This window comes from Mustela nivalis (assembly GCF_964662115.1).
Source record: "Mustela nivalis genome assembly, chromosome: 6".
NCBI lineage: Eukaryota > Metazoa > Chordata > Mammalia > Carnivora > Mustelidae > Mustela > Mustela nivalis.
The window spans coordinates 66,756,095-66,781,340 of NC_139025.1; the positions used below are offsets into that span (position 1 = coordinate 66,756,095).

Genomic DNA, 25,246 nt, shown 5'->3' on the forward strand with positions numbered 1-25,246 from the left:
CTTAGATCTTCTTGAAGTTGGGGGATCTTTGTCTATATTGTTTACCACCGTTCTCCAAGCAACCAAAACATAAAAATATAAACTTGTACCGGAATCATTTATGTCACAAGGTATTAGTATAGTGTCATTGCTTTTCTTCTTAAAAAATCGTTATTTTGTATTAGCATATATATTTATAGATCAATTGTGATACGTATGATAAATGAAAGAAATTAACCTACTTAATGCTAAGTCAGAGTATAAGATTTCACTTACATATAGGTATTCCTCCCCCACTTTTTGAAAATTCTTGTCAAGCCACTTTGCTTTTATGAAAGACCTACATTAAGACTTATTTTAGCTACCTGAAAGGAATTTGAGGAGGCTTCTTGCTTTTACCAAAAGAAAGGCGAAAAGCAAAAATAGTGTGGAGCATTGGCTTTGCAGGGGCAGATAAAGAGGCAGTGTGCACCCCAGTCAGTGAGAGGGGCCCTGCAAATAACCTTCCCCTGGGCTACACTCAGTGAGTGTGTCGGCACCCAGTCTCTACAGCTTTGAACTGTACCTGTGAGCATCTGTGCTTTATCTCGATTTATTTTGTGCATCCCTTGGCAAGATGTGTCCTCCGGCATCAGAAGAGCCTAAGAAAGATTATTTTTTGTGTCTGAGAATGCTCAACAATTCTCCCATGTAAATTAATGGTAATTGCTTCTTCCCTTTACCAACATTTCGGCTTACAAAAGGTTTTCTAGGAATGTCCTACTTTTGGATAGTCGGAAGAGACTCAATTTTTCTGTGCCCTTCATCAAAGAACACAAATGTCTATAGATTTTTTTCTTTTTTCTTTCCTCAACATCTCACTCTTTAATTCTTTCTCTCTTGGGATCAGCTGAACTTGCTCTCTCTCACCATTTTTCAGATTTCATCTTTGTAAATTATCTACACCTGCCTTTATGAGCGACAGCAATAGACCATTAGTCAGTTTTGCTGGAAATAGAAACATTTCTCTATGACCCAATAACCTGAACCAAGGTTATAAGGCATCACAGATATCCTTAAGAGCTTTTGCAGATACCTTTTTAATACAACCGTAAAGAGGTCTTTGTAGGAGAGGCCAAAGCTGCTCTTGCCTGAAAGCCCAGCTGAGGACATCTGGCCCCTTGGGAGTTAACTGAAAGGCCAATTTATTAAATGTTACTTCTGGTGGGGGTGGCAGGTGGTTTTATTATCTTTGGCCCCTACTAACTCTTCCACAAGCTACAGCATTCTTTCCAGAAGCTGTATGGCATTTTATAGGGGGTGAAGAAATTCTTTCTTATCTTGGGGAACATCAAAGTAATTGAGAGAAATTGTTTTCATTTTGATCCTTTAAATCAGATGCACTGCCTGCTTATCAGTACAAAGAAGAAAAAAAAATACAGCAGCTCCTTGGGGATTTGGTTTTCAGGAAATGAGATTTCTACCCATGGAACCAAAGGATCATTAGCAGCACAATCAGAACAATGGCATTCCGCAATATCAATGCCAACATCCAAATCTGTGGTCTTTGCTTTTTTTTCTAGTACAGTACGTGAAATTAACACGAAAATGTCATAGTATGAATATATACAACGGAGTTGTTTAAAAAGCTAGTTAATTTAAAAACTTTCACCAAATATAGGTTAGTTTTGAAGGAAACTAATCGTTATCTTAGGTGTAATGAATATTTGTATCAGAAAATGCACAACACTGAAAGTGAAGAAAGCCTCAGTGTAGGTATCCAGCTTGAAGGTCTGGCTAGAGCAAATTAGAAATCATGTGAGCTGTGTTGAAGCTACAGGAACTAAGCAGAAACTGTAGGACAGTATGCATGCCTTCCTGTGCATCCAAGTGGTTCCTCATCTGGAGTTTTTGATGAAGAACAGAGTGGACTAGAAAATCTTGGTTTTCTTATAACTAACTTACTTATAACTAAGTAATAACAGCAACAAACATTATCATTTTCCATGGGTCTATTATAAATATTGTAGGGTTAGTTTATTTAATCTCTACAGTGGTTCTGGGAAGCAATCAGGAAACAAATATATATATATATATTATAATATATATATATATGCCTATCATACATATGATATATGTCATATATATACACATATATGTGTCAAATATGGAAGTATGACTCAGAAGCAAGTTTCTTTATAAATATTATGATAAAATGCATAGTGAATTTTTAGGAAGGGTATAGTACATACCACATTTTCCAAACTTATTTCAGACCTTCTTGTCATAGCGCTTCTCATGGAGTAAGTATATAGGCTTTAGGAAATGTTAATTTTATCACTGAATTCAGATCTTGATCTAGGTCCAGGGGATTCTTTTTTTTTTTGGTCCAGGGGATTCTTAATGAAGAAGCAGTTTGTGGAGTCTCCTTTAGTATCAGAGCTATAAGGTAGATCCTGACACAGGCATTGGTCCCAGTGTGGATCACCAGGCGATATGAAGGGGTAATGATGTGGGAACCTGAAATACTTTTTTCTACCCTTGATCAAAGAGACTTATCACTACGACTGTTAAGAACATGTAAAATTTTTGCACAGTTGCTTGCACTGCCAGCCCCTCTGACCCTCTACCACCCTCCTTCTGAAGTTACTGGTTTTGAGCTTTGGATCTGAGCTGCAACACCATTTCTTCAGGGAAGCCTTTCCTCATTCCCTCTGGTCCTTTGTTGTATGCTTTCTTCAGAAGGTGCCCGTTTCTTCGTTATCCTTCTCTCACTCTGCTGTTATACCTTCATTTGTGGGATTAACTGTCTGATGTCTGCCACCCGCCCCAACTTGTGCTCTCCTGCTTTAGACAGTTTCCCCTTCCTTAGCTTCTGAGAAGAAGGGACCGTATCTGTTTTGATTTATCATTGCGTCTCTAGCTAGGGACACAGTACCTAGAAGTTTGGGTGCATGAACTTGTGGTATGCCATGACACGGCTCTCGACCTCTTAAGAGAGTTGTTCTGTGTGTCACGTGTGCTGTAGTGATCCATGTGGGTGCTCAGCAGGACCGCTACATTTGTGGCATCAGCTTTTCCACTTGACTTGGAAGGTCTGTGTCCCATACCCATTTCTTGTTCCTTTATGTACACCATTCAGAGATCTTTTATAAGAAAAGTATTTTACCTCTAAATACTTCTTCCTAACCTCCATTTCTAGATTTATGATCTGGGGCATAATCTAGGCAGTTCGCCTCTCTACCATGAACTGTATCCCTGATAATTATACATACTTAGATCTATCCAATTATTGTGTAAAAGAAAATTGCCTGGAATAAAATTAATTTGGTCAGAATCAAACATTTTAGAACATCAGGGTAAAACAGTTAAAAAGGAGATGGTTCACTCATTTAGGTATTCTACTAAAGATTGATTTTTTTAACTGATTTTCATAAATTGGCCATCTGTTTATATAGTCCACACAATTGGAGGATTGATGCCATATTAAAGTTTACATAAATACTTTGTGGTAAATATGTGTAATTAAATTAGCATTTTCTGGTCATTGTTCTATGTATATTTAATATTAAAATTTAGTTTTAATGTAATTAAAAGTTACCCCTCTTGCATCTGAAATACAAACTCAGATTGTAATACACTAATTATCTCCCATTTATTATCATCAAAGTACATGATAGACATATGTACAAATTTTCCAAATAATAGTACTTTTTTTTCCAATTTTATCTTAGGTAATTTAGTGGAAATCTTTTCAAACATATTACTCAACAATATGCATATGTTTCTTTTTCTCTAAAGGACCAAAAATACTATAAATATTAATTATGGTTCTCTTAAAATAAACCTCTCCTTTGAGGATAGGATGTGGAAGACTGCCTGCCCTTGTCTTAAATGACCCCAGCCGGGTTTTCTTCTGCTATAAGCTGTCCATTCTGCTGTCATCTGGCCTTCAGTGGGGTGCCTCAGTGCCACTACGCGCTTTTTTTTTTTTAAGATTTTTATTAATTTGACAGACAGATCACAAGTAGGCAGAGAGAAAGAGGAGGAGGAGGCATGCTCCCTGCTGAGCAGAGAGCCCGATGTGAGGCTTGATCCCAGGACCCTGGGATCATGACCTGAGCCGATGGCAGAGGCCTTAACCACTGAGCCACATAGACGCCCCACCACTACACTTCTTTTTTTTTTTTTTTTTTTTTTTTTTTTAAAGATTTAATTTATTTATTTGAGAGAGAATGAGAGTGAGAGAGAACATGAGCAAGGAGAAGGTCAGAGAGAGAAGCAGACTCCCCGTGGAACTGGGAGCCCTATGCGGGACTCGATCCTGGGACTCCGGGATCATGACCTGAGCCGAAGGCAGTCGTCCAACCAACTGGGCCACCCAGGCGTCCCCCCACCACTACACTTCTAATGACTTATCTATCTAGTAAAAACTGAAGATTGCCATGGAATAGCTGTTTTAAAGTTCATTAAGTCGTTTACCTTAGTTTTGTTCAAAATCCAAAATCTGTATGTCTGGGTCTAGCACTTTCTGGCCAAAAAAAGTACTCAGGGTCTTTATTTCTGAATCACTGTTGGCTGGACATTTGGCCACTCTTCCTGTATTTCTTTCCTAGGAGAAATGGACTGAGAGGGACGATCAAGCAGTATGAGTTAGGAGACTAGGCTTCTTGTCCTTGTTCTGACATTACCTAGTATTGTGACCTTGGATAGATTCCTTAGTAAATTCTGGGTCAATCCAATCATCTCTAAATGAAAAGAAAATAAATTAACTCTGGGTATTTTTCTTCTCCAAAATTAATGATTTTTAAATTTTGTTAAAACCTTTTAATTGCTGTTATAGTCTTCATTTTATCCAATACATGCTCCCATCATCATCAATTCATTAACGAATGAACAACCATGTAGCCTTATTAAGAAATGCAAAAAATATACAGTATTCTTTTTTTTTTTTAAGATTTTATTTATTTATTTGACAGAGAGAAATCACAAGTAGATGGAGAGAGGGAAGCAGGCTCCCTGCTGAGCAGAGAGCCCGATGCGGGACTCGATCCCAGACTCGATCCCAGGACTCTGAGATCATGACCTGAGCCGAAGGCAGCGGCTTAACCCACTGAGCCACCCAGGCACCCCAAAGATATACAGTATTCTATGACAGTTGAATTCAGAATAAGGCAAAGAGTACAAAGTACATTTTTTTCCATTTCCAAGCTGCACATCTACACACCTAATTACTGTTGTGTAATTTCAGAGTGCCTACTAAGACTTGTAATAGCTATTACTGACTAGTAATCTGTCAAGGTATAATGCAGTATAATATGTTTTTACACAACAGTGTGAGGCTCTCATTAATTATTACCACCTATAATTGCCTAGATATGAACATTTATTTTAAACCTTAAAAATTATAGACAACAAAATAATGATTTAAAATACCTCCAGGAAGTCTATACACAGAAGTTGCGGCATTAGAGTTAATGATGTATTAAGTCATTTCTTACTGCTTTTGTCTTTTTAATAGATGACATATTATTCAAATTAACGTAGAAGAAAAGTTTCTACTAACAATTAAGCATCACACTGAGTCACATCTGCTGTCTTAAAGATAAGCATGTAATTTATTAAACAGACTTCTTTAGCAATATCTGGTATATAACGTCAATATATTTATATGCTCTAGGGAGAGGAATTTCTAGTCTAACTTTATTTTCCAAAGGTGTTGCAAGTTCAAGTTATATGCATGTTTCAGTGTCTGGTAGTACAGCCACCTTTTAAATCTCATAACCAAAGTCTACCATTTCACTTTAATCTAAAGATTACAAGCTAACCTATCCTTGATGAAGTATATTCCTTTTTTTTTCCCCTCAGATATCTTTTTCTCTTTATTTTTCTTTGCTGTAATGTAAATGGAAAGTAAGTCTAAGGTCCAAATGTAAAACTGTGAACGAAAATGATTGTTTAAACCTGGGATTTTGAACTTAATGGAAAGGAGAGTGGCTAAAAAAAGAAAATCTAAGCAGAAGAAAGTGCGTGGCTCATCTGCCTTTACGAAAGCAAAAGTGGAATAAATTAAAGCCCTGTCTTAGATGAGAAAAGGAAGTGTTTTGGCACTAGAGCGGAGAGAGGAGGACTAGCCACAGTGACTTTTGTGTTTGTAAATTCAGACCTTGAAGACTTCTGAAGTAGATAGACCCTTGGTGTTAGGCATCCAGTTTCAAAGGAAGCATTGGGTTAGTAGAGCAGAGAGTCATGATTGCTGCGGCTGGTGAGAGAAAGAATTACAGAGGGAGCAAGGGCTGTGATTGTTCACCAGGGTTCTTGGCATTTGGGCGGCAGGCCCATGGCCCAGAAAATAGCAAAGTAAAATGGAGAATGCCTGCACTCCGGCTCCGCAGGGGACAGTTAGGCTGTTTTTCATGGCTTGGGCAGTATATAATGCAACTTCTTGTGGCAACGCTATAACTGTCATTTAGTCGTCATTTCAGAAACTGAAATTCTGCAAAGACTTTTAAAAATATTTCTTGAAAACAGGCGTTCCAGATTTATTTTCATGAATCATGTATTTTGGACTGAGAGAGCCATGATTCAACCAAGAATCTATACCAACAGTTGCCGCTAGGAGAGATAGCAAAGGTCTGCCTTTGACAGTGATTCTTAGTGACTGTGATGGAACACTATTCAGTTTCCTGCCTGGCTTGGAGGGGTGGTTGGGTAGAGGAGGGAGGGAGTTAAAAAGAAAAAGTTAAAAATTTTTCTCTGGTTTCTGTTTCCTAAGATTAGATTCAGAAACTAGTCACATAGCTATGTGGTCATAGGGTGGAATTCTTTTCGTGTGTGCCTTTTTGAGGATATGAAATCACCAAATCAAAGAGCCTGTGCCCAAATTTGAATGCATTTCAGAAATATGCCTCCAGATAATATAGAGTATTCACTTTTTCTTTTCCCCTTCATTTACACTTCATAACTTGTGTTTCTAAATGACAATTTAGTGTTCATGCTTTTGGTGGGCTTGAACCAGCTCATAATTTTATTGCTACAGCTGTAGCGCTGGGTACATGATAATCACCAGTGGTTATTCACTAAGTATTTGTTGTTTTTTTTTTTTTTCCACACACTTAACTTTCTTATATACTTAAATTTTCAGTGTCATTAGACTTTTTTTTTATTTATTTAGATTGTGAGGTTATTAAAAAGGGGATGTGTTAGTTGCCTAGGCAAAGTTAAGAATACGAATTTACCACTGTTGTCTTAGGTCTCGCTCACCACATCCGTCCGCAGGATCCAGGATCTGCTTTCAGAACCATCATCAGCTACCTAATCGTTTCTGCTTTTCACAGCTCAGTGCTAAAGGGGCAAGTCCAACAAGAGACACCAGAGACAGCTTCACCCAACTGTATAGCTATTCTCTTAAGATAGTTGCTCATCCTTGTTGTCCCCATACTCCTGGAACAGTACTTAGGTAGTATTTTGGCCCAACTAGTAAGTGGTAGCACCTTTTTATCTCTCTGCTCATTAAGGGTGGCCACCACTTGTTAGCAATGAGAGAGTTCTTGGAAAATAACTTGGAAAGCGCCTTCGATGAGAAGAGTGCAATATTCACCTGCCTGATGTGTTCCGTTATTGAGCAGAATAATTTAATCCCAGGATTTTCATCACCTTTTAGCAAAAGTAAACTGGCTGTGTGTTTTCATTTCCTAATCAGGCCATCTCTCTCTCGCTCTTTTTTTTTCTACTTGACTGAATCATGGATTAATTTGTTTCTGGTATTGCTTTTTCCTTGCCCTTTGTGATTGGCCTCAACTATGGAAAAGCACCCTTTGTTCCTCAGAGTTCCCGTCGGCCAGGTCACATTTCAGCAACTCATTAAAACATGTATTTATTCTACTCTGGAGCACATTGTCTGGCCAGCCATGAATTTATAGTGAAATGTAACAGTAAATTGTGCTCTGTGGTCAAAAATGCCAAATGATACACACAGCAGCACAGAGGTTTCCAGCATAGGGTAGAATTAAAGAGCTTAGGACCAGTGCCGTAATTGTTGGCCGTATTTTCACAGTGGCCAGTTTTGTAACAGTCGAACTTGGAGAGAGCTTGAAATCACTTATCTCAGATGTTTGTGCTCACAACCACAAAGCCTCTGAGAAACACAGAACTGATCTTGTAATAAGCTCCAGCTGAGTTTACAAGCCTCTGAGCCTTTCTGAAAGCCTGTTTAGTTTAATGAGGGTTTTCAGATTTCAAAGCTCACACACCTTCACATAAAAACAGATGATTATGACCAAATTAGGGAATGTTGTTCCATGCATATTTTTCCCCCAATATGTTCTCTTCTCAGTTGTCAGGCATTGTTTCATTATACTTTCCACCTTCCTGACATCATTTTTAAATATAATTTCTGGAAGTCTTACTGTATAGTTTTCTGTTCAAGCAGAATGTTATGTTACATCAAAGGAAAGATTTTTTTTTTTTTTTTTTAAACAGTAAAAGGCAAATGTGTGTATATTTTTTTTCTGGCCAATAAGAAAAGGTACAATTTGAAAAAAAAAAAAACAAAACCTAATCCTCAGTTTCTTCTGCTGCCATGACAACTGTCCCATGAGGCAAGGCCTTCATGTTCACCCCGTGCCCTGCTTCACAGGGCTCTACAACCTGATTTTGAATGGCTTGTTAATGAAGAGCGAAAAGCCTTGTTTATGACCCAGTAAAATGGAATGTGGAAGAGAGGCTATCCACACCTCAGTGCTCTATATCTTGGACAAATAACTTCCATGAATATTTATAATGCTATCTTTATTTTTTAAATTCAGCTTTTAAAATAATAGTTTTAATATGGGTTGTATATCTTGGTATTATTCTATCTATTCTTATTTTTAAAAGTGTTTTGTGAGTCACCCTCAGAAAGAAATATAATAATTACGATGTGAGGCACTCAAGCCTTACTTGAGTACAAAATCATCCATTCCATATACCCATGGTTTTACGAAGAGGCACAATATAGACTGGGATACTCAAGTGTCAGCAAGCTAAGACCATAGAGAAATAGAATTTAGATATTCTTGTAATGTTTCTTGTTGTCATTCTTGTAATTACATTACAAGAGATAAGATATCTCTTGTAATGTCCTTGAAGAAAGGACAAATTCCTTGTTGAAGAAAGCAAGAGGTATGTGGACATATTGACAGAAATTGTGATGAGGTGGCAGAATCCTTGCCTTTTAAGCCCCTCTTCAGTATTGCCACCTGATGTTTCCTCTGCATAGCACATCCTTCAGACATTAGTTAGAAGACACTGTAAAGTTTGGCTCATCTTTGGGAAGACAATTGCTGTTTCATCTCTCTTCCTCTCCAGCTATTATTGTGTACTCACCCCACCTCAGACACTAAATCCCTTGAATTTTCTCTCTCCTATCTTGAGTCAGAATCAGCTACCCACAGTTTTGGAAAGGATATGCTAAGGTGATGTGTGTATTAATTAATGTATTGCATTTTGAAGAACATTTGTTATCAAATCATGGAAGATTCTTTAAGTTAAAGTATAATTCAAACTCTCAAACTGAGGTTTGAGAGTTTTATGATAATTATTAAATTTATAATTTTACTTCATTAATGTATTTTGTATATTTATTTCAACATAATCTTAAAATGTACTGTAACCAATTGTGGACATTTTATTTGTCTTTAACTGACTTTTCTTGCAAATGCTGTTTACATAGAATTGGGTAGTCAAAAGGTTAGATAGAAAAGATTAGCAATCTATATTTTAAAAGCACACAAAACTTTGGGGTCTACACACAAGGAGTATCTGGTATAAGACATGCTCACCTGCTCCAAACACATAGAAAACACTACAAAATGTGTAGAATGCCTGTTTTTGGACATTGTCCAACAGGCATTGCAGAACTGTCATCCCTGAGAAGAGAAACAAACAAGGTGAGCACTACAGTCATGTGAGCTTTCTGCCTGGAGGCAGGATCCGAAGTGTAGTGTGGGGAGAAAGAACCTAAGAGGAGCCTAGTTGTCTGGCTGTGGGGAAGACACACGGAGTAGAGCTCAAGGTGACCCGGTTGAAAGGATTTTTAGGGAAGAAATACTGGAAAGATGGGACCTATACAGAAATAGAGCTTCAGAAATCTGCTTAAAGGCCTGCTTGAGTATTAGGCTGAATACAAATCTGTGTATGTGTATGATGGAAATTAGTAAGGCAGAGGAAAGAGGAAAGAGCAGTTGCCTGGAAGCTCTGAAATGAATACTTTCCAGAGCTCACATAGCACTGAGAGATGTTGAGTTTGTATCAGGCAAAGGGAAGAAATTTCACTGAACACTTGAGATATTCCATGGAGATGTTCAAAGAGTTATGTATTAGTAGTAGGGTTAAACTATCCCTAGAGGAAATACTACTCTAAAGCTAACCTAATAAAGCTTAAAAATAAGCCTTGAAAAGACAAAACTGATCTGCAATTTTCTTCATATTTTGCCAAGACAAATATCAACATTCTCTAAGGGAAGACAGCAAAGGCAACTGCTCACATTAATTTGTAAAATCTGGCATCTGATTTAAAAAGTAGATGTATGTTCCATGTAAAAAGAAATCACATGGTATTTGTCTTTCTCTGCTTATTTCTCTTAGCATGAAACCCTCTAGGTCCATCTGTGTTGTTGCAAATGGCGAGATCTCATTCTTTTATACACAGAATAACACTCCATTATACAGAAACCATATTTTCTTTAACCATTCATTTGTCAATGGGCATTTAGGTTGCTTCCATATCTTTGCTGTTGTAAATAATGCTGCAGTAAATAGGGGCATGCCTGTATCTTTTCAAATTGGTGTTTTTATTTTCTTTGGGTAAATACCCAGTAGTGGAATTACTGGATTATATGGCATTTCTATTTTTATACTTAGTGAAATAAGTCAGGCAGAGAAAGACAAATACCATATGATTTCACTTATATGTGGAATCTAAGAAACAAATGAACAATCAAACAAACAAACAAACAAAAAAAACCAGATACAGATCCATAAGTACAGAGAACAAACTGGTGGTTTCCAGAGAGTAAGGGGTTGGACAAAATGGTGAAGGGGAGTGGGAGGTAGAAGCTTTTGGGTATGGAATGAATAAATTACAGGGATGAAATGTACAACACAGGGAATGTAGTCAAGGTATTTTCATAGCATTCTATGGTAACAGATGGTAGTTACACTTTTTGGTGAGCATAGCATAACAAATAGAATTGTTGAACCACTATGTTGTACACCTGAAACTAATGAAACATTGTATGTTAACCATACTTCAATTTTTAGAAAGCATACATATGAAAAAGCAGGAAATGGAGGAGGAAATGTAACCCATAAGAATTAAAAGAATTAACGAAAATAGACCAGAATGGTAAAGGTAATGGACTTAGTAGAAAAGAATTTTCAAACATTTTAATGAAAATATGAGATGAAAGACTTGTACAATGAAAACTATAAAACATTACTAAAAGAAAGGAAACAAACACAAATAAATAGAAAGACATTGCACATTCATGTATTGGAAGAATTAATATTGTTACAATGTCTGTACTACCCAAAGCAATCTGCAGAATCAATGGAATACCATTCAAAATACCAATGGCATTTTTTTATAGAAGTAGAAAAAACAATTCTAAAATTCAAAAGGAACCACAAAAGACTCCAAATAGCTCAGGTGATTTTGAGCAAGAAGAATAAAGCTAGAAGCATGATACTTCCTCATTTCAAAATATGTTACAGTAATTAAAAACAATATGGAACTGACTTAAAAACAGATAAAAAAAAAACAGATAAATAGACTGATGGTCAGAGACTGATCAAACAAAAAGAGAGAAAAGACACAAATTATGAAAAAGTAATAAAAAGACATCACTATGGACCCTACAGCATTAAAAGTGTGATAAAAGAATAATATTTTTTTAAAAAACATTTGACCAGAAAATCAACAATTTAGATAAAATCAGTAGATTCCTTGAAAGAAAACTACCAAACCTCACTTCAGAAGAACTGGAAATCTAAGTAATACTAAGTGCTAAATCTTAGTAGAAATGTTTTATAAAGTTACCCAGATACTCCCATACACCCCAGTCAAAGAAGAACTTGTGTTCACACAAAAACCTCTAAGTAAACATTTATAACAGCTTTATTTGTACTAGTCAAAAATTGGAAATAAAATGCCCTTCAACTGAGGAATGGATACATGCACTGTGGTATATCCATGCAATATAATGGAGCATTCCTCAGGAATGAAAATGAAAAGATTAATGATACATGTAGCAGAATGGACAACCTTAAATCCATTATACTACATGAAAAACATCAGATTCAGGTACCTGAATGGCTCACTAGGTTAAGTGGCTGCCTTCAACTCAGGTCATGATCTCAGGGTCCTGAGATCAAGTCTGGCATCAGGCTTCCTGCTCACTGGGGGTCTGCTTCTCCCTCTCCCCCTCCTCCCCATTCATGCTCTCTTTCTCTTTCAAATAAATAAGAAGTCTTAAAAGAAAAAGAGAAACGTCAGATTTTAAATTATACAATGTAAATGGTACAATACCATTCATACGACCTTCTTGAGAAGACCAAATTATGGACGCAGAAAGATCAGTGTTTTCTAGGGGCTGGGCATCAGGGGAGAAGTTTATAATAAAATGGGCATGGAGAAATTTTAGGGGGTAATGGAAACTGTTCTGTATCTTGACTGTTTTGTGTATACCACATATATGGTATGTAGTTCTCCTATATATTTGTCAAAAATTGCAGAACAACACACTAAAAAGGGTGAATTTTACTGTGTCAATTTTACCTTAACTATTTGACGTAGCATAAAAATATCAGTTAACTTGTATTTGTGTCCTGACACTTTTTTTTGGTTTGTTTGTTTCTATTCTAAATTTAGGAAGATTTTGACATGTAACCTATTGTGGTATTTGTATTTACAGTTTCCTGAGTGTGGTTTCTATGGAATGTATGATAAGATCCTGCTTTTTCGCCATGACCCTACCTCCGAAAACATCCTTCAGCTGGTGAAAACGGCTAGTGATATCCAGGAAGGTGATCTTATTGAAGTTGTCCTGTCAGGTAGTACACTTATTTCTCTATCCATAGATTAATAGTTTGTATTTGAAGAAATCTTCGGCATAATTTTTAAGGCAACATAGAAAACATACATCAAACTCTGCCCTAAAAGAAAATGTTAGGCCTCTGTCTACAGGAACGTTCAAATTATTTTTTGGAAAAAGCAAACAGTTTGTCTTGAGTTGGCTGATTCTGCCCTCAGTACTGTCCCAGTCACTTTCCTCAACTGTACCATCTCCCCGGCCTCCCAGCAACACACAAGCATACTTTCCATTCATCATCTTGAATCGTTTGGGCAGCAGCAAAAGCAAAAAAACAAAAAAACAACCTACCCAACGGTGAAAGACAAATGTTAGGGCCCCAAATACATGCATGGAGGGTTTGGAAGCCAAGAGATAGCAACAGGGCTAGGAATCCATAGCTTTAGTTAAGTCAGATGTCCACTCACTCTCAGCCAGGACCAACTTGGAAACCTGAGTTCAGGAGTTATAGCAGGTCAAGCCATATCATGTGATACCAGCCAGTTCTGAGGAGCAGCTGTGTTTCCCTCTGCCCAGATTTATATTTCTTATTTAGGTTTTAGAAGTTACTAATCAGACTGTGCGTATCAATGCAGAAAAAAAAAAAAATAGGCGTATTTAACTTAAAAAAAAAAAAGTGCCAGAGAACAGCTGTCGTGGGGATCCTTACAACAGTGATCAGTGCAATACTAATACAAAGAGATCCAGATTTTTAATGTTGATTTTTGTGCAAATTGAGGAATTATTGAGAAACTCTGATTATATTGCTCTTTTCTCCCCTCTTGCCATCTTTGCATGTTATCTCTTTGACTAAAGGAAATCCACTAGCTTTAGTGATGTTAGATTGCACTTCCTCAAGTTCCTCAACTTGTTCAGAGCCCAGACCTTGGTTGCCCTGTTTATAATTCAGCTGGACCTTGCTTTGATTCACTCCAATTTGTCTTTGTCTTTATTGATCACCTATCACAGTGGGAGGTCCTGGGATTGCCGCAGTTTCACTGTATAGCTAGATCCTGTAAAACAACTTGTTTTGTTAGATAGAAGTTATAAAGTTCTTGTTTATAGGGTTGCCACATGCTAAATCAAAAAAGCAAAAGCTTTCATGTGTTTTTTTGTAGATAATACCAACCACTTTATTATTTTTTCATATATATCTTTTATTCAAGTATAATTAGCATAGTGTTATATTAGTTTCAGGTATACAATATAGTGGTTCAGCAATTTTGTACATTATTGCATGCTTGTTATGAGTATACTCTTTATCCTCTTCATCTGTTTTACCCATCACTCCCATTCACCTCCCCTCCAGCAAACATCAGTTTGTCCTCTAAAGTTAAGAGTCTGGTTTTTTGCTTGTTTCTTTTTTCCTTTGTTCATTGGTTCTGTTTCTTAAATTCTGCATGAGTGAAATCATATGGTATTTGTCTCCCTCTGACTGACTTGTTTGATTTATCATTATACCCTCTAGATGTCTATGTTGTTACAAAGGAGGATTTCATTCTTTTTATGGCTGAGTAATATTCCATTGTATGCACATACCACATCATCTGTTGATGGACACTTGGGTTGCTTCCATATCTTGGCTATTGTGAATAATGCTGCAATAAACATAGAGGTACATATATCTTTTTGATTTAGTGTTTTCATTTTCTTTAGGTGAATACCCAGTAGTGGAATCTTATTGGATCATGTGGTAGTTGTATTTTTAATTTTTTAAGAAACCTGTATGCTGTTACCTCTCGTTGGCTCTCTTACAAAACTAGCGCACCTGGCCTCAAAAAACTAGTGCCTTAGACATGTTGTTTTTTAAGTTTCCTATTTCTGAATCAGAGGGGCGGCCTGAAATAAATTATTCAGGGAAATCATGCCCTGGATCCATTCTCTCTATAATTTATATTAAACTCATAGCCAGACTGCTTTGCAAATAATGTAATATGCTTTATGAATCTTTTTTTTTTTTTTTGCCTCTGGCAATGTCCAGAAATATATGAGAATTTTTTTAATTGCATTTCAAAATTTGATTTATTTTTCTTGCCATTTTAGTTTTGTTGTCAAATGTTTTATAGTGATACCAGACAGATTGAATGCAAGCTGTGTGTGGGTGTGCTTGTGCTTGTGGGCGAGGGAAGAGGGCTGTTTGTTTGTGTGTTACCTCAGTGAGTGGGACCTGCTCTTCAGCACACTGACCTGACACAGCCCTCTACATTGCCCCACCGCCCAGCGAAACAGCATGATGCTTCTCCTCACCATCTCTGCAAACCAAGACCCTCATGGTGCTTATACTCCACTTCTTTTGCCAGCCACCCTTTCTGTTCCATGTTCCGCCTCTCCTGTTTCCCTGGCCACAGTTGCTAAGGGGGCTCTTAAAGGTAGCCTTTTTTTCTTACCTGTTGTCCCAGTGCCAGGCTCAGGAAGCCCTCTTCTACTCTTATCAGCCGACTTGTCGGTATTTAAAATGAGCCATTCTGTAACAGACTAGTTTCAGATTTTAACCCTGGAGGCTTTCAACGTTTCCAGCCCATGTAGTCTCCCTTCCTCAGTGTCATTTAACCTTTAAATATGCAAGCATATATGTTTAATTAAATATATGTATTTATAATTATTTATTATATATAATATGTGTAGTATATGTGTTTTATATATATATATACACATTCAATTATATTTAATTGATGATCTCTTGCGTTTCCCTGTTGGCTTCCTCAGCAGCTGGATTCTCGTCCCTCCTCTCCCACTGTTATGCTTCACATTGTGATTTTCTCAGTAAATGTTAAAAATGGTTTTTCCTTAACCATCCCTCCCCTCATTAGAACTCTGTTTTTCCCCACACCCCTTTCCTTTCTGCTTGTCATCAGTTGCCTGTGCCTGAGCTCACCACAAAGGCCTGGTCCAGTTCCGAGGTCCTCGCTTGGGCACTCCTCCTCCATCTTGCTTGCTGGTCCCAAATCCGATCCTGGGCCCTGTTGTTTGACTATAGTTTTCAGTCCCTTGCCCCCCTGCCATCTTCGGACTATATTTTTACCTTTCTTTTTTCTCTCCCCCCAAGATGTAGGCCACCATGGGCATGTCTTATGTCACATGGATGCCGTCTCAACTATCTCGTGTTCCCTCCCTTACACCTTCACGGGGCCTGTTACATAGGTCTGTAATCTGAATGACTTTACCATCCATTTTTGCCATTCCTGGTCCTGAGCTACACGTGGCTTCTAGACACAGTCCCCTGCCTCTGTGTCTCAATGCAGACTCGTCTTTACCGGCCTTAACTACTGTTCAGCAATCTCTTCTTCCCTCCTGCCCCCACATCCTTTTGTTACCATAGATGAGGTTCTCAATAAATATATATGAGTGGCTTTCACATTAGAAGTTATCACATTTACAAAATTTTGAAAAAAATGCTGATTTGTTATAAAACTATTATTTCTAAGCATGTCCTCAATAGTAAGAAATAGAAAGTTCGGGCGCCTGGGTGGCTCAGTGGGTTGAGCCGCTGCCTTTGGCTCGGGTCATGATCTCAGAGTCCTGAGATCGAGTCCCGCATCGGGCTCCCTGCTCAGCGGGGAGCCTGCTTCCCTCTCTCTCTCTCTCTGCCTGCCTCTCCATCTACTTGTGATTTCTCTCTGTCAAATAAATAAATAAAATCTTTAGAAAAAAAAATAAATAGAAAGTTCACGTCTCCTTGCTGTGCTCTGACTCAGCCCTTACCAAAAATTAGTGCCTATAATGTGGGCAGGGTTGCATTGCATTATAATTGGAGGCAGGACAAATGATTGCTAAGGAAGGCACTTCAGGCATGGATGCAAGCGAGCTCATATCACTTAAAAATTCTTGACCCAGTCCCGGAAGAATATGAAGTGCTGTACTTGAGAAATACGCATTTCCTGAAGGTGTGATTAAGGATCAACCTCATTCAAAATGCTATAGCTGTAGGAGGCAGGGGAACAAAACACTGGGTATCCCCTCTGTTGCCTTTCAACCCATTTCAGAACATAATGCGGTGGAGAATTTCCTCTTAACGACTATAATTCTATTGTTAAAATTCATTTATTAAAATTTTCTGTTTTTCCCCATAAATTTTAGTCTGTAGTTCAGCATGAACATAATCTGATTCTTTTAATGTTTAACCACTGTTCTTCTAATAGCAACATGTTCTGACATAGGAATACAATAAAATGTGAGAAAATATGGAAAAAACTAATTTTGAGGAAGGTGAAATACTCTTGTCTCTTCAGGCAACATCAAGAATTTTCTCTTGCTTATGTCATTTTATGCTGAGACCTTTCATCATCTGTTAGTACTAACCAGGCTGTTCCTGGCTAATTTGCTGATTTTCTCTCTCCTTTTCTTTTTGAAAAACAGGGCTTGTGTGAGCTAGTGCATTTAGACCCAGTAAGCCAGGAAAACATTGCTCATGGGTGGATGGGTTGGGTTCTGGAGATAAAAAAGAAATAACTCCATGGAAGTTCCCCACCATGCACACTCCCACCACTGGCAAATTTTCTTTGTCTGTTAAGCAAAGGATTAGCATTGTTACTATTGTTATTGAGTAGGAAAACACTGCAAGTGGAAATTTCTCTTACTGGGGCCAAAGTCAAGTTCAAGTGTATAGTACTAAATTATAAAATAAAGTTCATGAAATTTATCTGAAGCCTTCTTCACGATGGGTCTCCATCAAAGCATAGTAATTCAGCCGTAGCAAAGCAAATTAATAACAGAACTGCATTCCCATGACTCGACTCTTTGTTTTTTGTTTTTTGGGGGCTTGATCTCTAATAATTTGTGTGTGTGTGTGTGTGTGTGTGTGTGTGTGTGTGTGTGTGTATCTAATAGATGATTAAATGGAAAATAGACAAAGACTATAAGAATTTCTGTAGCAAAATTACAATTTAAAGTCTTAGAGCTAAATGTTGAATTTTTCTCCTTTCATTGATGGTAAAAATCAATTTTGTTCCAAATATTTTTCACCATTTTTTTTACAACAGATTTATGCAGTATTACTTAGAACTTTTGCAAAGCATTGTTACCACATGTGGCTGGTTAGTTATATCACACCATCTAGAGATGAGAGTCTCATGAAAAAGCTAGTGCTATAGTCCAGGCAGAGGGGGCTGTGGTCCTCTTTTCAGGCAGTGATTCCAGAGCTGGAACTAGAGAGAGGTTAAGAAGTATTTTAGCAGTAAAAGTGAAGAGATGTATACCCATTTGGATATAACTGATGAAGGAAAAATGAGAATATGAAGAGGACTCCAAGGAGAGCTACAGCCACCTAAGAGTGATCACATACTCTCCCTCACACCAAGTCTTGTTCTCACATGTTGTTTGATGTGTTTGTTGAGTGGTTTGGCTCCTGTTCCAAGATGCTGGAGAACTAATTTCTTGGGCATATAATATCATTGATTTCCTTTGAACAAGCTGTATAGTCTGTGAGATTCAGGGGGTTTTGTTTGTTTTTCAGTCAAAAAAGAACCTTAGAACTGGATGAAAGTGTTGCAAAAGGCTAATAGTGCACGGGTTCCATATTTTCCTCAATCTGCAGGTTAAGTGCTGTGCATTAACAATTAAACAGTTTCCAGGGCCAGATCATCTGGCTTCATATTTCTTTTTCTATTCCTCACTATTCACATCTTTGCAAAGACATTTAGTCATTATATGCCCTAGTTTCCTTACCTGTGAAAACAGAGACAACACCGGCCCTTACGTTGTAAGGTTACTACAAACATTAAAAGTAAGTTAATGCATGGAAAGCACTTCAGAGATTTCTACACACAGGCAACTACACAATAAATGTTAGCTATTCTGGTTGCTTCTCTTCTTCACACTCTAAGCAGCCTTTCTCCTTGGTGTTCATGGTTGTTAGGAAATCCTGGTCTGATGACTTTGAGAAGTGTTGTGTCAAACAATATTAAAAGAGTTAATTATTGCAGGACTTTTCAGAATTTTGGTGCATGCTAATATGAAGCAGGAGTCTCCAAGTTCACTTCCCAAATTCACTTTAACACAGACACATTTTTTTCCCCTCCAAGTATATGGTGAGTCTTGGCCTCAGCAATCTACACTGGCGATATTACCCTCTCTGGGTCAAGCCCATGAATCAGTGGTCTGAGAGGGTGTATCTGTTCTGTCTACACAGAGGCCACTTTTCTCTCACAGAGGGTAATATTTGAAACATGGAAAAACAGGAGTTAAGAAGAAAGAGAGCTTTGTTTACATTATAGTACTGTTTACATTATAGTACAAGCTTTTGAATCAGTTTACATAAGTAAGGTTTTCTTCACAAAGACTCTGGGAGGTAGTGAAATCAGATACCTTAAAGCTATAAAATATAACATTTTAACTTGCCTACATCCTGCAGGAAGTAGTAGAGGTAGTACCAGAGCTTGAATCTAAGTGTTTAGTCGCTGTTAACATTACCTCAACTAAAGGTTAGCCCTTTGAACTTGGGACCAGTAAAAATAGGATTTCTTGAGAATCTCTTCAAAGAATTCCTACTATGGTTTGTTGATGTTTCAGCAAAATATTGATGGTATTTGTAACGACAAAACCAGTAATGAGCACGGGTTCCACTGACATTTTTATCATAGAACCCTTATTCCCTCTTCTTTATTAAAAAGAATAAATATTTAATAAATACATAAACTGTGATCAGGTTAAGAAAACCCAGAGACTCTTCTTCATACAGTTACAGTACAAAATATGAAAAAAAGTAACCATGCCCCTGCTTAAACAGGATCCCATCATATAATTTCACAACTCTGATCGAAATTGAAATAGTGTCTTAGCATCACTATATTTAAGGAATCCTTATGACCATGTTTTGCTATTACTTGGATTCTGTACCTCAACCATGAGCCAAAAGCAAAATAAAACAAAACAAGGCAAAATTCTAGCAAGGTCCTTTTATTTTTATAGAAAATGCAAATTATTGATTTATATGGTACTGTCCCAGTTATATCCATTTTTCTCAGATGTAGGACATTGCTTAGCAGTGTTCTCTACTCCTCTGAAATTGAGTGGAGGAGGAAAACCATGAGAGTGATACATTGGGTAACTGTATTATTATTTCCCCAGGAATACATTAGATAGACATAGTTTTGTTTGTTTGTTTTTAAGAAGGGAGAATTAATCATGGGAAGCACCTCCCCAGTCTTCATACTAGTTGAGTAATTAAGGCTGTCAAAGACCTGGCCTTGAGTACTCAATTTATATTTTTTTGTAGTTGTTTTGGACATGTAAGTGTTCCAGGCTTGGTGGTGCCGATTTCTGTCCAACGTAAGGTGCAATTATCTGTGCTGGCAGTATTGTAATAATGGAAAAATGCAATGTAAGATTACAGGTCATTACTCTTTTCTTCGACCTATGGTTTATGTTAAGTGTGTCTTCAGTGTTTCCTTTCTATTATTGTTAATACTAATCCTCTTTCCTTTTCCTCTTTATCTTGCAAGTAAACCTCATTTTAGATTCTTTGCACTACCTTTAATTGTTTTCATAGAAAAGTGAATACAAAGAGGAGGCGATTGGAATGTTTCCGTAGCCTTTCCACCTTTCCCAACTTGTGACCTCAACAGGGATGTGGTGGCTCAGAGGACTCCTTCCTTAATTTGATAGTTTTCTCTATTATTTGTCTCTTTGTGTAGTGGAGTCTCTAGGGAGATGTGGCACAATAGTGCATTGCTTCTCTGTCTTTTTACACTAATCCTAATTGTCAAGGCAGAGTGAAAACATTCTCCCCAGGTAACATGGGGCATAAGACAAACCCTAAAGGGAAAAGTTCTTTGAAGAATCTTATTTCATTTGAAAACTTTATACACATTTTGCATCCTGCTGTGTTCAATTTCTCTTGTTTAATTTTGAATAAATAATATTACCCCTCATGTTGTTCTTTAAGAGAAACAACATTAGTGATGATGATACAAGGACGTATAGCATTCATCATGTGTTAGGCACAGTTTTAAGTGCTTTACATATATTAACTTAGAAATACACATCACAATTATTTTATGGCATATATCCATATAAATTCAGTTTGATAACTAGTAGACTTCTAGTCAAAGACTGGAATAAGTCCTAGATCTGCCATTTATGTCGTTCGTAATGATGGGCTAGTCACCTTCTTTCCCTGAGTCCTTAGAGCAATAGTAGTGTCTTTACTCTGATGTTGGGCTGCAGATTTCATGAGGGTATATATAAAGCATTTCACAAGATGCCTAATGAAATGTGAGGTACTCTGCCTTCTTGTTCCACTGCCACCCCAATGGACTACAGATTTTTTTTTTTTCAATTTTTTTTTTTTCTTTTTAGGATCCCATCCATTTATTTGACAGACAGAGATCACAAGCAGGCAGAGAGGCAGGGAGAGAGAGAGGGGGAAGCAGGCTCCCCACTGAGCAGAGAGCCCGATGCGGGGCTCGATCCCAGGACTCCAGGATCATGACCTGAGCCGAAGGCAGAGGCTTCAACCCCCTGAGCCACCCAGGCGCCCCCTACAGATTTTTTAAAATTTAATTTAATTTAATTTTTTTTCAATGTTCCAAAATTCATTGTTTGTGTACCACAAGAACCATTTATTTTTATATTGAATCCTCAGGACCTGGCATGTCACATGCAATCAACGTCTGTTTGTTGAGTGAATGGATGCTTGAAGTAACAAAATGAACAAACTAATAAACACATTATTAAATTGGTACTCCAAAAGTTACTGCTGTTCTGTAGGAATTGAATTTCATTGCTTACTGTTGGCTCCCCTTGGCCTAATCTATTAGTAATGTCAATATTATTATCACTTGACTAATCCTTTTCCAGATTCTTACGATCTTCTACATGTTGTCAAAAACTTATTATTTTTTAGAAATTACTTATTTTTAGAAATCCAGTTTTGCTTTCAAAATATTTCTGTGTATTTCACATTTCTTATGTAAAATGAGACCCAATTCATTAAACACCAATTGTTTTCCCATCTGATTCCCACAACTCCTAGGTTATGCTCTTCACCATGCCCAAGTAACTCCTTTGTTACCCACCTCAGTTCATTCTTCCTTCAACCAGTTTTCCGAGCCATTGCTCTTTTCTTTCAAATATTCTTGCTCTTTTTCTTAAATGTATTCAGTAATCACTCCTTTTGGATGCACCTCCCCTCGCCCCCCCATGCTTATCTCACCTGCCTTCATCAGTTTTGTGTCATTTCCTCATTTGGGACCTCCATGCTCCATACCTGTGTTAGCTCTTAGGAGTGACACTGGAGCTGGCCTCAGGCCCTAACTTCTCTATTTCCATGTCTGGAAAGAACAAGGACTGATATCCTGGGATGCTGGCTGACCTTTCCTGCTCCTCCTCCTCCCCCCACCCCTAGACCTCCCATTGGAACACCATTGCTTTTATCCACCTAACAGAACAGCTGTCTGTGCCTAAGGGTCAGTTGGCACCATCTATAGGAAAAGCTGAGTCATGTGCTCCAAAACCAGAGTCTAAATCTCCATAGATCTCTCCATGTACATACCATGGTTTTCAGAGACAGACATATCAAGCCCCTCTGTTCACACAGAATTAGCCTAAGGCCGAATTCTTCACCATCTGGTGAGTGGATATCCAGCCAGAAATCAGAGTTTTTCCCTCTCTTCTCTTTTCAACTATTACTTCTCTAATTGAAGCCAGTATTATAACTCATTCAGATAAACAGGAAAAGAACACAGGAATAATGAAAACCACACAAAAGGACCTTTTCTCTGTATTTTCTGATCTCTGGGTAACCAAAAATTCTTTATATTTGCTTATTGGGTTGGAGATTTAACCAGCTCATGTATGTAAATCTTACCATGTTAGCACCTCAATGTGTAACAGGATCTCAGAGAACTTTGCCTATTCAGAATCATTCTAGAAAATATCCTAAGATACTAGTTCATTCTTTTTTTTGTTTGTTTGTTTTTTGTTTTTTGTTTTTGTTTTTTTTTTTAAGATTTTATTTTATTTGACAGAGAGAGAGATCACAAGTAGGCAGAGAGGCAGGCAGAGAGAGGAGGAAGCAGGCTCCCTGCTGAGCAGAGAGCCCGATGTGGGACTCGATCCCAGGACCCTGAGATCATGACCTGAGCCGAGGGCAGCGGCTTAATCCACTGAGCCACCCAGGCGCCCCATACTAGTTCATTCTTTTTGCCTTTTTACATGAATTGGTGTATAAAATACACAACACACACAAAAGTCTTATTATTTTACCTCATTTACCAGATTTGAGTCTGAATTATGTAAGAAATTACACTCCAACTCAAAAATGATTTTTACACATCGGAGGTAACGAAATGGGTGATTACAGAATCAGATCCTAATATTAAAAATGCTTTAGGCAATCATAGTATCTGGTAAATAGGTATTTCCTTGGCTAACTTCTATATAGAGGTGATATGAATATGATTTTTGTCATAGTCTTTGAAAAAATTATTAGTATTGAGTTAGCACAAAATTCTTGTGTTCTAGGCTTAAACTGGAGAATAAAACTGTTCAGTTTTTGTTTTGTCCATCTGTTATAAAAACATGAAATTCTGTTCATGAGAATTGGCTGAGAGATAGGCAACCCAACCATTTCTCTAGTTCCGTCCTGTCCACACTAACTATGAGTGGCTATACTATATTTAACTAAAAATAGGTAAAATTAAAGCTGAGATCTTTAGTCACATTATATTTCAAGTGTTTAATAGACACATTAATTAATAGCTGCCATATTGATATAAACATTTCACTATAAAAAAAAAATTCTGTTAGAGCAGGGAGATAAACCAAATTTACTCCTAAAGATCTAAAACATATTGTTTGCACACACACATACACAACCCCCCCACACACATGCTGCAGAAATGCCTCTACTGAAATGTTCTTTGATATGACATTTAGAGGAATATTAGAAATAACACACCTGAATGCTTTGGTAGTGTATTTATTACCAAAATCTCCGGGGAGAAATTGTCCACTATATTACCATATGACTTCCTTACAGGACAAATTCCCAAGACTCTAGTACCCCTAAACAGCTTTATTTTATAAGTAATGTTACTCTTACATGATGTCTGGTTTTTCTTTTTGCTTTGACCTCACCCTCTGAGACTGGAATTCATGGGCCACCTTTGATATGGCACAAGTCAATGCTATGTTACTTTCACTGTACTAATTCTTTGTATTTGCCACAAGATTCCATTTCCCCAGGTTTCTTAATTTCTTTATCTTGTTTCATTGCATGCTACACAAAATACCTTACTGCTTAAAAGCATAGACTCTGGAAATGAACTGCCTGAGTTCAGTTCCCAGCACTGCATTTATTAGCTCTGTGGCACTGGGAAGGCTAGTTAGGGTCTGGGTGTCAGTTTCCTCACCTTCAAACTGAGGAAGCACATGATAATAATATATAGTATCTAACACACTCCCTAGAACATAAGGATCTTGTAAAGTCATAATACAAATGAAGGAAATGGAAAGTGTTGTTAGGAGAAAAAAAGGTCAGGAAGAAGAGCACAGCATCATGGTGTAATACATAAACAAATTGTACAATTGGTGAACGGCTTCATTTCTTTGTTTTACCTTACCTTTTCCAACTAAATTTTTGCTGGCTTACAAAAACATAAAAAAATATAATCAAAATGTCATTAATTGACAGTGGATGTTGTCTGAGTTTAAAAAGACAACATTTTTCTTTGAGAGAGAGAGCGCACAAGCAGTGATCAGCGGCAGAGGGAGAGGGAGAAGCAGATTCCCTGATAAGCAGCGAGCTGGTTGTAGGACTTGATTCCAGGACCCTGGGATCGTGACCTGAGCTGAAGGCAGATGACTAACCAACTGAGCCACCCAGGTGCCCAGAAAAGATACCATTTAATTAATGTATATTCTAGAATATTTATTAAGAAGCAGTCATAATACTTTATCCTCATACTTCATAAGCTGCTTTGAATTCAAGGAAACCTGGTTTTGAAAGCCAAACCTTTTTTGGTATAGTGCCCATCTGTTTATTCTCAGGAAAATCACTTCTCTAGGTTTTGGGGAAATTGACATAGCAGCATTCTGAATGCGGTTTTTAAAATGTTTTGGTCAAGATTGGTCAGTAAAAATTGATACTGATCAAGACTATTTATGATCTTATATCTTTTTCCTTTTTCACTGTGAAGACATTGGAATGCTTTCTTGTCTTCTGCAGGGATAGTTCCCTT

General features: G+C 37.5%; 1 protein-coding gene across 2 annotated transcripts in view; it reads left to right on the top strand.

The window, feature by feature from the left end:
- The window catches only part of PRKD1 (protein kinase D1), a 303,790-nt gene that overhangs the window by 163,427 nt on the left and 115,117 nt on the right, over positions 1-25,246 (top strand). For both annotated transcript variants that reach the window (XM_082737949.1, XM_082737950.1), the window contains exon 2: positions 12,912-13,050. In XM_082737949.1, coding sequence (XP_082594075.1) covers positions 12,912-13,050 — 139 coding nt within the window. The remainder of the gene's footprint in view (positions 1-12,911; positions 13,051-25,246) is intronic.